This window comes from Dama dama, chromosome 1 (genome assembly GCF_033118175.1).
Source record: "Dama dama isolate Ldn47 chromosome 1, ASM3311817v1, whole genome shotgun sequence".
In the NCBI taxonomy this organism is placed as follows: domain Eukaryota; kingdom Metazoa; phylum Chordata; class Mammalia; order Artiodactyla; family Cervidae; genus Dama; species Dama dama.
The window spans coordinates 44,878,770-44,892,110 of NC_083681.1; the positions used below are offsets into that span (position 1 = coordinate 44,878,770).

The window sequence follows — 13,341 nt, forward strand, 5'->3', positions numbered from 1 at the left end:
GAAACATGTATATTATCTATGGTGAAACAGATCACCAGCCCAGGCTGGATGCATGAGACAAGTGCTCGGGCCTGGTGCACTGGGAAGACCCAGAGGGATTGGGTAGAGAGGGAGGTGGGAGGGGGGGATCGGGATGGGGAATACATGTAAATCCATGGCTGATTCATGTCAATGTATGACAAAAACCACTACAATATTGTAAAGTAATTAGCCTCCAACTAATAAAAATAAATGAAAAAAAAAAAAAGAATCAGATAACTTGATCCTAACATGATACCATCTCCTTTCCAAAACTCAGTCTCTCCAGGTTGATTTGATCATGGTTTGAGCACCTTGTTCTACATCCTGCCCCTGTCCAAACTCCCTGGACATTTGTTGTGCTTGAAAACTGTGATACCTGTTTAAATTCAGTTGCTCATCCTCTTTCATACAAGAAATGATACCTCATATATTTTGAACAGTTGTTCTTTTCCATGGGTCCTGGCCCATTCCAACATTTCTATTCCCTTTCATCATGTCTTTGGCTTAGAAGATATAGTTATTAGGTCGCTCATACCATCTGGTGGCCATCCCTAGGATGTGCTCATGTGAATCTATTCCTCACGGACCACCTAAACCAAATACACAATGCAAATGTGACTTGAATGTGTTAAGTTAAAAAAAACAGATTTTTCTGAGTATTCCTGGCCTTATATCAGTGAACATTTATATTTTCAAGTCTTATGCAAGATATCATGTGTGAAAACATTTTCCCCAAATATTTACATGTGAGTATATATGTTGGTATTTTCTTATATAGCTGTTGTAAAACTAAGTATGTGGACTATAAAATTTTCTCCTAATATCCACTTGTTTTTCTTTCAGTGGGCACCATTCTCAGTAAAGATGGGGCCTGGAAACTACACAACTGTGACAGAGTTCATTATTTTGGGGTTAGCAGAGGAGACTACAGTTTGTGTCATTTTATTTATTGTGTTTTTGGGAGTCTATCTGTTTACCTTAATAGGCAATTTCAGCATAATCATGTTAATCAGAAGCAGCCCTCAGCTTCACACCCCAATGTACCTTTTCCTCTGCCATTTGGCCTTTGTAGACATTGGGTACTCCTCATCAGTCACACCTGTCATGCTCATGGGCTTCCTTAGGGAAGGAACCTCTATCCGTGTTGCTGGTTGTATTGCTCAGCTCTGTTCTGTGGTCACATTTGGGACAGCTGAGTGCTTCCTGCTGGCTGCCATGGCCTATGACCGCTATGTGGCCATCTGCTTGCCCCTGCTCTACTCCACCCACATGTCCCCCAGAATCTGCATTCTCTTAGTAGGGGCTTCCTATCTAGGTGGGTGTGTGAATGCTTGGACATTTACAGGCTGTTTGTTAAGCCTGTCTTTCTGTGGACCAAATAAAGTCAATCACTTTTTCTGTGATTATTCACCACTTTTGAAGCTTTCTTGTTCTCATGATTTTACTTGTGAAATAATTCCAGCCATCTCTTCTGGTTCAATTATTGTAGTCACTGTGTTTATCATTGCTCTCTCTTACATCTACATCCTTTTCTCAATCCTGAAGATGCGCTCCACCGAGGGGCGCCACAAAGCCTTCTCCACCTGCACATCCCACCTCACAGCAGTCACTCTGTTCTATGGGACCATCACGTTTATTTATGTGATGCCCAAGTCCAGCTACTCAGCTGAGCAGAACAAGGTGGTGTCTGTGTTCTACACAGTCATAATCCCCATGTTGAACCCCCTCATCTACAGTCTCAGAAACAAGGAGGTTAAAGAGGCCATGAGAAAATTAATGGTTAGAACACACTGGTAGTCCTAAAGTAATCTGATTTTTAATAATAAACATTGTGTAATGAAGACTTCTCCTGCAGATGAATAAATAATATACTAAGTAAATTTCAGTGTATATTCATAGTATTCGAAACTCACAAATTTCATTATGCTATTCCAAGAAAAAAATTCAGCATAAAAAAATAAATGTGCATTCACCAAGATAGGAACATTAGCAAAAAAAAAAAAAAAAGTTTTATTCTTACTTTACCCACCATATTTTGCCCCTACATGTACAAATCTTTTCAAATAAATTCTGTGCTCTTTGAATGTAGTCTTTGGAAATAACTGCTGGAAGCACCTGAAACTCCTTGAGTGGGAAATATACAACAGTGTTGCCATCCATAATCTTGTCATCTGACAGAGATGGTGTCCATGGTGTACAGATATCTAAGGGCTGAAATCAGTGATGCTAGTAGTTGTAAAGCTTCTGCTGCTTTGTGATCTGAGCAACAGGATTCTTCCCACAATACCTCTGCAGGTGAGTCTCAGCAAACTAACTCAGAGGATATCTGAAAGCTCCATTTAGCTTAGCTCTTCCCTTTCAGGGATCTATTCTCAAAAATGTGTTCAAGAGTTTCCAGAAGAAAGACTACTGGGGGCTAACTGACATGACCTGGCTCCTTTCTAGGTCAGAAAGTAAGGTTTCTTTTTTTAAGGATGTTTCAATATTGTCAAATGTATGCTGCCTACTCCTAAGGTGTGTTAAACCATTCTTTCCCTCTAGTATTGTTGCCTCTTATACTGAAATTCTCAGATTTCTTGCACATAATTTCATTGGAAGTTCTGGATTAGCCCATAAAATGCTCTCTTTAAACCAGATGGTTTCCTTTATACAATTTAAAATTATTTGTATTTTTATAGACCTCTTTGTGTTTCTTCTCCCAGTTGTTTTATTCTATGTAGATATTTTTAAATAAAAAGAGATAATATTTTTAAGGATCTTATTTTTCCTGTAATAAATATAAATACCAGACTAATCTTAATACAAGTTATATCGTGTGATCTTTCTATTAGTCAGAATCAATGTTTCCACTGTCCACTACATTAAGTCCAGAGTGAGACATGGTAGTGTGAGACATCTCTCCTTTTTGTCCTCCCCTCTTTAAGCAACTAATTAGGCATCCATACATCAACAAAGTGCCTCGGTGGGTGTTGTGGGATCCAGAACCATACACCAAGGGATCCAGGAGGACTCTTGACCACCTATGCATCTAGTAATAGTCAGAAAGACCCCAGTAAGGGCCTCAAAACCAGCAGGAGTCAGTGAATTTGCCCCAATTCTTCTCGGCCCCTGCCAAGGAAAACCTGGAGAGTGCAGACTTGGGCAGAAACCTATGGATCAGAAAGACTGTAGAAATGTAGCTTTCCAGAGGAGAGATTCCTGCATGTAGCTGGAGAAAAATAATAGGAATGTGAGTTTGGATGCAGTGAAGACTACATCTTTGCCAGTACTGCTGTTTCCCCAAGGCAACAGTGCCTGGGGCGGAACTAGCAAGCAGTGTCCTCTCCTGCATAGGAAAAGGATAGCAGTGAGTGAGCACTTGTCTTCCCTGGCATTTCAAGACACTGCGGGAGAAGTCCATCTAAAAAAGTGTTACTGAGGCAATACCTCCATGACTGGGGTGGGGAGATCAGAAAAGAAGCAGATAAGAATGTTAAAGGACACTAAAGGGATGCAATTAAGCTGACTGTATTCAGTAATTAAGCAAGAAGTCTACAAGCCTCTGGGAGCAGGTATATCCATACAAGTTCAGGGGAAAATCCCAGATATTATAAGAAATGCAAAACCATCACTGTAAAATTACAAGGCACATGAAGACTGAAGAAAGTATGTCATCACCAAAAGAATAAGAGTCTTCCAGTAACTGAACTCAATGGCACAAAATACCGAAATCTGACAAAGAATTTGAAATACCTGTTTTGGGGAAACTCAACAAGCTATTAAAAAACACAGAAAGACAGTATATGAAAAAATGAGTCATTTAACAAAGAGATAGAAATTATATAAAAAAGAATCCAACAGAAATTCTGGAGCTGAAGAATTCAATAAATGAAATGAAAAATGCTATAGAGGGCATCAGGCATCTATAGTAGAGTAGACCAAATGGGAGACAGAGTAAGTAATCTAGCTAGTAGGAACTTTGAAACAATACGTCCAGAGGTGAAGAAAGAAAAAAGCATGACAAAGAACAAAGAAAGATGATGTGATCTTTGGTATGCCATCAAATGTACAAATATTAGAATAGTTGCAGTTCCAAAAAGAGAGAAGAAGGAGAAGAGGGGAAAGAAAGTTTATTTTAAAATATATTAGCTAAGAATGTGCCAAACCTGAGGAGAGATATAGACATCCAAGTTCACAAAGCTAATAGAGCACCCTATTATCTCAATGCAAAAAGACCTTGTACAAGGCATATTATAATGAAACTGTCAAAAATCAAAGATAAAGAGAATACCAAAAACAACTGGAGAAAAAGATTGTCACCTACCAAGGAACCCTTTGTAGAATTCCAGTAGATTTCTCAGCAGAAACCCTAGAGTCCAGGAAAGAATGGAACGATATATTCAAAGTGTTGAAAAAAATTGCCAGTCAAGAATACTAAAGTTATCCTTCAGAAATGGAGAGAGAATTTCCCAGACAAACAAAAGCCGAGGGAGTTCCTAACCACTACATCTGCCTTGCAAGAAATGCTGAAAGGAATTCAAGCTAAAATGAAAAAGTATCAGTGACTTGAAAACATATGAAAATATAAAACAAACTGGTAAAGGTAAACAGTCATGTTTAGAAAACTCCAACTATAATATGATAGTGTGTTAACCACTTAAGTATAGGATAAAGGTTAAAGGAAAAGATTATTAAAAATAAATTTAGCATTATAATTTGTTAGTGAATACACAATATAAAAATAGGTAAAATGTAGCATCAAAAATATAAAAGTAGCGAATGAATGGTGGAACTTATGAATGTGAAAAAAGTTATCAGCTTAAAATGGATTGTTATATATTGAAGATGTTTTATATAAGCTCCATGATAACCTAAAAAGCAGAAACTTAGAGTAGGCTAACAAAAGATAGAGAAAGGGGAAACAGAGCATGGAAAAGCACCAGTTTATAAGGATAAGCCGAAACAAGGGAAAAAAGAAACAACTGGATTACAAGAGTGCCCATAAGCAATTAATAAGAGAATATTACCAAGTCCTTACATGTTAATAATTACTTTAAGTGTAAATGGGTTGAATTCATCAATGAAAGGCACAGAGTGACTAGATGGATTAAAAAAAAAATAACAGGCAAGTACATGCCTGTAAGAGACTCACTACAGATTTAAGAACACATCCCAAAGTGATGGGATGAAAAAAGATATTCCATGCAAGAGGAAACCGAAAGGAAGCAGGTATAGCTCTGCTTCTATTAGATAAAGTAGATTTTAAGCCAAAAATAATAACAAGATACAAAGAAGGTCACTACATAACGATAATGGGATCAATTTGTGAAGAAAATGTAATAGTTATAAGTATATAAGGAAGACCTAAATATATTAAGCAAGTGCTAACAGATCTGAAGGGAGAAACAGGCAACAATACAATACTAGAACAAGATCAATACTCCATTTAAGCCATGGATGGATCATTCAGACAGCGTATCAGAAAGGAAACATTGGACTTGAACCATATGTTAGATCAAACAGACATATATAGACTAAGACATATATAGAATATTGGAGAAGGAAATGGCAATCCACTCCAGTATTCTTGCCTGGGGAACCCCATGGACAGAGGAGCCTGGCAGGCTACAGTCCATGGGGTCACAAGAGTCGGATACGGCTTAGCGACTAAATCATCGTCCTCATATATAAAACAGACCATTCTATGGTAGCAGAATAACACTCTTCTCAAATGCAGAGTATTTTCTAAGATAGATAATTTGGTGGGAATAGTTTTATCTATCCTAGATCTATCACAGTTCTGGAGGGAGAAACAGGCTCTGGCATTGCAAGCAAATTCTTTACTGCTGAGCCTCCGAGGAAGCGCCTGTACCTCCTAGTCTGCGACCGATTCTTTCTAGTGTTTTTTTCATTTCAGCTATTGTATTTTCAACTCTGATCAGTTCTTTTTATATTTTCTAGTTCTTTGTTGAAATTCTCACTATACTCCTCCATTGTTTTCTAAGTTCAGTGATCATTTTAATGACCATTGCTTTGAACTCTTTATTAGATAAATTACTTATCTCCATTTCACTAGGGTTTTTTTTTTTCCCTTGGGGTCTTATCTCATTCTTTCCTTTGGTATCTCTAATTTTCTTGAAGAGTTCTCTAGTCTTTCCCATTCTATGTTGGGTGGTCTGAAATACCAGACCCGTATGCCGGTCTCCTGCAAAACCTGTATGTACATCAAGAAGCAACAGTTAGAACCAGACACGAAACAACAGAATGGTTCAAAACAGGGAAAGGAGTACATCAAGGCTGTATATTGTCATCCTGCTTATGTAGCTTCTATGCAGAGTACATCATGAGAAATAGCGGGCTGGATGAAGCTCAAGCTGAAATCAAGATTTCGGGGAGAGATATTAATAACATCAGATATGCAGATGACACCACCCTAATGGCAGAAGTAAAGAGGAACCTCTTGATGAAGGTGAAGGAGGAGAGTGAAAAAGCTGGCTTAAAACTAGGGTAATGGGATCTGGTCCCATCACTTCATGGCAAATAGATGGGGAAACAATGGAAACAGTGACAGACTTTATTTTCTTGGGCTCCAAAATCACTGTGGAAGGTGACTGCAGCCATGAAATTAAATTAAGATGCTTAATCTTTGGGAGAAAAGCTATGACAAACCTAGACAGTGTATTAAAAAGTAGAGACATTACTTTGCTGACAAAGCTATGGTTTTTCCAGTAGTCATGTATGGATCTGAAAGCTGAACAATAAAAAAGGCTGAGCACTGAAGAATTGATGCCTTCAAATTGTGGTGCTGGAGAAGACTCTTGAGAGTCCCTTGGACTGCAAGGAGATCAAACCAGTCAGTCCTAAAGGAAATTAACCCTGAATATTCATTAGAAGGACTGATGTGGAAGTTGAAGCTCCAATACTTGGGCCACTGATGCGAAGAGATGGCTCATTGGAAAAGACCCTGATGTTGGGAAAGATTGAAAGCAGGAGGAGAAGGGGACGACAGAGGACAAGATGGTTGGGTGGCACCGCTGGCTCAAAGGACATGAGACTGAGCAAACTCTGGGAGGTAGTGAAGGATAGGGAAGGCTGGCATGCTGCAGTCCATGGGGTCGCAAAGAGTCGGGCACGACTGAGCTACTGAACAACAACAACAACATATCTCATTCTTTCATCTGGAACATACTCCTCATCTTTTCATTTTGTTTGACTTTGTTTGTCTATGAGATTAGGTGAAACATTCCCTGCCCTGGTCTTCAAGGTGTGTGCTTCTGGGGAGCATCCCTTTCAGTCTGTGTGTGCTCAGTGGCTTTGGTGGGAGACCTGGATCTAAAATTAGCAAGGACCACAGCTTCTCCTGGCAGCCACCACCTTGGTGGGGATTAGAGCTAGACAGAGGGGCTGAAGTCAGAGTCTGGTGTAAGCCATGGATTCTCCTGTGGCATGATGGTGGTTGCTGCCTTGGTGGAGATATGATTGGGGCCAGAGGGGCTTAAACTGCAGCCTAGACAAAGCTGCATCTAGGCTGGAGACATGCTGGCAGTCACACACTGGCGGGGGGTTGGCAGAGAGGCTGTAGTTGGATACTGGGGTGGAATGTTCTGGGGCAATCTGGCAGGTTGGCCAGAGCACCAGGAACTTTTCAATCTTCTACCTTTGCACTGAGATGGACAGCAAGTGAGTCTGTGGGTGTGCTCTTCAAGAGCAGATCTCAGTTTTCTACAGCCTTCTGGTAAGCCCCCCTGGTTTTCTAAACCAGGAAATAGGGCTTTATCTTCCTGATGCTCAATCTCAGGGTTGGGATGCCCAATGTGGGGCTGAACCCCTTTCTTTTTAGGGAGAATCCCTGAGCCTGTGATATTTTCTTCCTCCTCTGGGTTACCCACTGTGGGTGTCGGTCCCAACTTGAGCACTTCTCTTCTACTAGACTCTGTGTGGCTCTTTGTTTGATCATAGAGTCATTCTTCTAGTCTTCAAGTTGTCCTCAGAGAAAATTGCTCTATTTGTATTTGTAATTTTGATGCATTTGTGGGAGGAGGCGAGCTTGGTGTCTTCCTAATGTGCTATCTTGATTGCACCTTCTTTTACCATTTTGTATTTGAAGTTTAGTTCTTAACCTGATATATTAAACTTAGAACCAATATTTAGTTATGAGATAATTTATTATATCTCCAATAATTATCAAATGGAAGTGCACAACTAGATAAAAACAAACTAACAAAAAATTCGATTGCTTGAGAATTGATAGAACCCTCAAAGATCAGTTACATTTGTGTGAGGTGCACTGTTCAGTATTCACTTGAGAATGTGATAATGACCCTTGGTGCTTTTGAATTCACATTTGAATCTCAAGAATCTTCAGAGATTTATCCTCAAAGGCAAATAATGAGATAGCACAGGTGTTATATTACAACAAATGAGTTTGAATTTATTACTGCAAGATGAATGAGTTCTCATCTTAAGATGAGAACTTTTGTAAGTTAATCAGTTATACTGACTTAGCATGTATGCACTGATTTTTCAATACCCACTTGAGAACACTTTACTCTCTGAAGTTGTATCTGTACTTACAAGTCACAGCGGAGAAATTGGGCAGATGCTATCCAGCAGTAAATGTAGCAAATAACCTTGAGTGAAAGTTGCTCACTCGTGTCCGACTCTTGGTGACCCCATGGACTATATGGGGGACTACATGGGGGACCCCATGGAATTCTCTAGGCCAGAATACTCAAGTGGGTGGCTATTCCCTTCTTTAGGGGATCTTCCCAACCCAGGAATTGAACCCAGGTCTCCCGTATTACAGGCGGATTCTTGACCAGATGAACCACCAGGGAAGCCAGCAAATAACGTTAGTTGAATTAATCTAAGTTTTAATAGTCTGCTTAGTGTATGTGCTGTCCTGTGCTTAGCTGCTCAGTCGTGTCTGATTCTCTGAGACCCACAGACTGTAGCCCGCCAGGCGCCTCTGTCCATGGGATTCTCCAGGCAAGAATACTGGGGTTGCCATACCCTGCTCCAGGGGATCTTCCCAGCCCAGAGATCCAACCCAGGTCTCCCACATTGTAGGTGGATTCTTTACCACCTGAGCCACCAGGGAAGCCTGAGAATACTGGAGTGGGTAGCCTATCCCTTCTCCAGGGGATCTTCCCTATCGCAGAATCAAACCAGGGTCTCCTGCTTTACAGGTAGATTCTTTACCAGCTGAGCTACCAGGGAAGCCCACTTAGTGTATAAATAGGCTTAATTCAAGTGATAATGATTCCTCATGTTTTCACCCATAAGACCAGAAAATTACATAGTCTTTCAATGATATTTAAACTTGGTATTTAGCCAGTAAGTATCATACTATAAAATTCACTAACTTTAAGATGCTTTGAGGACTTACTGTTTGTAAATATCTTGGAAAAACTTCCTTTATTTATTGTTTGGAAGACTTACGCTTAGGGGCAACCAGAGGCTTTAGACAAAGTTGGAAATATAAAGTCAAAAAACTTGTAGATGAGTTTCAACCTGGCAACTTGCTGGGTGAAACTGAATACACTTCTTATCTAAACTGGAAATTTATTCAGCAGTATATTGTGTTGAAACTAATGTTATTTGTTCTATTTTACTCCAATGAAACATCATGACATTAGGAAATAATCAGATTTCTTTGAATGTGTGTAGTTTAATTATGTCCTAGATATTAAACATGTAACATTTTGCATAGAGATTATATTGATGTTTCAAACTAATTGAGAGTATTTAGATATAAATGTTAAATAAACATAATACATTTATAATAGCTGATTTCATTTATAACTTTAAATTTCCTTTCCATTTCTTCTTTGTCCTATTAAGAAAATTGTGTTTCTTCTTTTAAAAACATGATCTTGTTTTACTGAGAGAAATTGTAAACTTTGTAATTAACTAGGTATCTCATGTATACTTCACCTTTCTGAAAGTAGGAAAGTATTTTGCTATCCACCCATATCCAAGAGACTTGACTTCATCGTTAAGTATTCTTTAATTTCATTTATAACGTACTACATAGTTACTGAAGGAATGGACTGGATTCAAACTATCAAGATGAGAGTCACATCTTGATTTTACCACTTACTGTGCAAACTTAGCTGTTATATTGCCAAAGTCAGTTTCATCATCTATACATGAGATAAAAATACATAATATTATTTTATATAAATTAAAATAGAACTATATAGAAAACTATTAACCCAAGGCCTGCCATTTAGTAAATATTCAATAAATGTAAACTATTATATTATATAAAGAGAAAAAGATACACATTATTTGAAGCAGGTTTTCCAGTGTTACTGCTGAAAACAATGTTTAGCATACAGAATATTCATTATATAAATAAATGAACTTTTCTACTCTAAAATTTATATAAAAATGAAAGAATTTTTTTTTTTACTCTAAGGTAAAAAAATTAGTCCAAACCCATCTTGAATAATTTATTTGTTTATTTTGATAATAACCTCTATGTGTATTAAGAACAAGGAAACCATCTAATTAAAATTTTCTTTAATGTAATGTTTCATCACAGGTTCATTACAATAGGAGCTACCTTATCTCATGGATTCCCTGGGGCATGGGAACGTTACTGCAATGACAGGTTTCATTTTACTGGGCTTAACAAATGATCCAGTCCTTCGAATCATCCTCTTCATGATCATCCTCTGTATCTACCTGGTGACCATATGTGGGAATCTCAGCACAATTATTTTTATCAGAATCTCTTCTCAGCTCCATCATCCTATGTATTTTTTTTTGAGCCACTTGGCCTTTGCTGACATAGGTTATTCATCTTCTGTTACACCCAATATGCTTGTAAACTTCCTGGTGGAGACAAATACCATCTCCTATCCTGGATGTGCAGTCCAGCTTGGTTCCGTTGTTTTCTTTGGGTCATCTGAGTGCTTCCTTTTGGCTGCCATGGCATATGATCGCTTTGTGGCAATTTGTAGCCCGCTGCTTTATTCCATCAAAATGTCCACACAAGTTTATGTTCAGTTACTCACAGTGGCTTATGTAGCTGGTTTTCTCAATGCTTGCTCTTTTACTATTTGCTTCTATTTTTTACTCTTCTGTGGACCAAATCGAGTCAATCATTTTTTCTGTGATTTTGCTCCTTTGGTTGAACTCTCCTGTTCTGACATCAGTATCCCTGCAGTTGTCCCCTCATTTACAGCTGGCTCCATCATCGTGGTCACAGTGACTGTCATAGCTGTATCCTACCTCTACATCCTCATCACCATCCTCAGGATGCACTCCACCGAGGGGCGCCACAAGGCCTTCTCCACCTGCACATCCCACCTCACAGCAGTCACTCTGTTCTATGGGACCATCACATTCATTTACGTGATGCCCAAGTCCAGCTACTCAACTGACCAGAACAAGGTGGTGTCTGTGTTCTACATGGTGGTGATCCCCATGTTGAACCCCCTCATCTACAGCCTCAGGAACAATGAGATTAAGGGGGCTCTGAAGAGAGAGCTTTGTTAAAAAACTCACTTCCTGCTCTGTGCATCCATTCTTCTCCTAAGTTTTTTGATCATTCTTAGGATCATTACTCTGAACTCTTTTTTGGGTAGATTGCCTATCTTCACACCATTTCCTCTGCAGTTTTATCTTGTTCTTTCATCTGAAACATATTCCTCTGCTGCCTCATTTTAAGCTGCTATTTGTGTTTTTATATCTGTAGTACGTGTGTGTATGCTAAATTCCTTCAGTTGTGTCCGACTCTATGCAACCCTATGGACTATAGTCTGCCAGGCTTCTCTGTCCAAGGGATTTCCCATGGGACTGGAGTGGGTTGTCATGCCCTCCTCCAGACTCAGGGGTCGAACCCATGTCTCTTATGTCTCCTGCATTGGCAGGCAGGTTCTTTATCACTAGTGCCTGCTGGGAAGCCCATATCTGTGGTTGAACCTTGGAAACTGGCCCTCTGTAGGAAGCATCCTACACATCCCAGCAGTGCACTCTCCCCTCATTCCCCAAGCTATATGCTCTAGGAATCGCCCTAAGAGGGTTCTGTGGGTCCTTCTGTTGTGGTGGGCCGACTATGCCAGTAGTCTGGTGGGCTTAGTTGGCCCCTAGTCTGGTTGGCTGCCAGGTTCAGCCTCGTATGGAGGCTTCCGGCTGCTGTTTAGCAGGGCCTGGTCACGAGGTGGCTGGCCCCTATGGGGCCCCAGGGCTAGCAATGGCTCAGTGGTGGGCGGATCCAGGGTCCTGAAGACTCTGGGACTGTTGTCCACCTGCTGGGAGGTGAAGCCAGGCCCTGGGTTAGTGCTGGTCTACTGGCAGCCACACTCCAGGGTCCAGGGGTCCTGGATCTGATTTCAAATCATTGGTAGGGGGGTTTGGGGGTCCTGAAGGTTGCATTGGTCTGCTAGTGAGCAGGGCCATGGCCCAGCTTATCCCAGGTCAGGATCTGGTCTACATTCTCATGTCCGTCCCCATGGGTGAGGCTAGTCTAGAGGCTTATGAGGACTTTCTTGTGGGAGGTGCTAGTGTCTGCCCACTGGTGAGTGGAGCTGAGTCCTGGGCTGCATCTAGAGGCAGCTGTGGGCTCTTTAGTCTTTAAGCAGCCTGTCTGCAGAAGGCTGGGGCTGTGTCTCCGCCCAGCTAGTTGCTTGGATTCAGGCGTCTCAGCACCTGTAGGCTGTTGGGCTAATGAGCTGGAGGAAATTTTCCAAGATGGCGTTTGTCAGTGTCAGCCTCTACCAGCACCAGCATCTACATGATAGACTCTGCTCCCAGGAGTGGCTGCTGCCAGTGTCTTTGTCCCCAGGGCGAGCCATAGCTACCCCCACCCCCTCCAGGCGACTCTCCAGGATCTGCAGGTAGGTCTGGTCCAGGCTCTTAGAATTACTGCTCTTGCCTGGGGTCCCAGTGCTTATGGAATTTTGTGGACACTCTGAGTGGAGTCTCTGTTTCCCTAGCCCTGAGGGGCTCCTGAAATTAAACCCCATTGACCTTCAAAACCAAATGCTCTGGGGGCTTATTTTCCTGGTGCTGGACCCATAGGCTGGGGCTCAGAACTCCTGCTCCTGTGGGAGAACCTCTGCAATATAATTATTCTCCAGTTTGTGGGCCATCGCTCAGCTTGGGGGGTGATGGTGTTTGATTATATTTTGAGTTTGCCCTTTTTACCTATTTTGGTGCTTTCTTTATATTGATATATTTAGTTGTAGAAGATCTTCTCTGGTAGGTTCTAGTCTTTTTCATTGATGGTTGTTCTGCAGATAGTTGTGATTTTGGTGTGCTCCTGAGATGGAAGTGAGCTCAGGGTCCTTTTACTTTGCTGTCCTGGCTGCTCTCCCTAAGGTTGAAATG

General features: G+C 40.7%; 2 protein-coding genes across 3 annotated transcripts; both read left to right on the forward strand.

Annotated features, from left to right (window-relative positions):
* The first annotated feature begins 885 nt into the window (after nucleotides 1–885).
* LOC133049393 (olfactory receptor 5P80-like) lies at nucleotides 886–4,139 on the forward strand. Of its 2 annotated transcripts, XM_061133411.1 has the most exons (2): nucleotides 886–1,800; nucleotides 4,119–4,139. In XM_061133411.1, exons 1-2 carry the CDS (start codon nucleotides 886–888, stop codon nucleotides 4,137–4,139), a joined length of 936 nt encoding a protein of 311 aa, XP_060989394.1. The 2 variants fall into 2 exon arrangements, with proteins under 2 accessions (XP_060989394.1, XP_060989467.1); XM_061133484.1 differs by lacking the exon at nucleotides 4,119–4,139 and having other exon boundaries at nucleotides 886–1,818.
* Nucleotides 4,140–10,578: 6,439 nt separating this feature from the next.
* Nucleotides 10,579–11,508, forward strand: LOC133049508 (olfactory receptor 5P6). The gene has a single exon (XM_061133597.1). It carries the CDS (start codon nucleotides 10,579–10,581, stop codon nucleotides 11,506–11,508), a length of 930 nt encoding a protein of 309 aa, XP_060989580.1.
* The last annotated feature ends 1,833 nt before the right edge of the window (nucleotides 11,509–13,341 follow it).

Excerpts from the sequence above, each read along its gene's own strand:
- LOC133049393 (XM_061133411.1), top strand. The coding sequence starts at position 886 with ATGGGGCCTGGAAACTACACAACTGTGACAGAGTTCATTATTTTGGGG. Across the intron at positions 1,801-4,118 it reads AGGCCATGAGAAAATTAATG|GGGAAAGAAAGTTTATTTTA; the intron begins GTTAGAACACAC and ends GAAGGAGAAGAG.
- LOC133049508 (XM_061133597.1), top strand. The coding sequence starts at position 10,579 with ATGGATTCCCTGGGGCATGGGAACGTTACTGCAATGACAGGTTTCATT.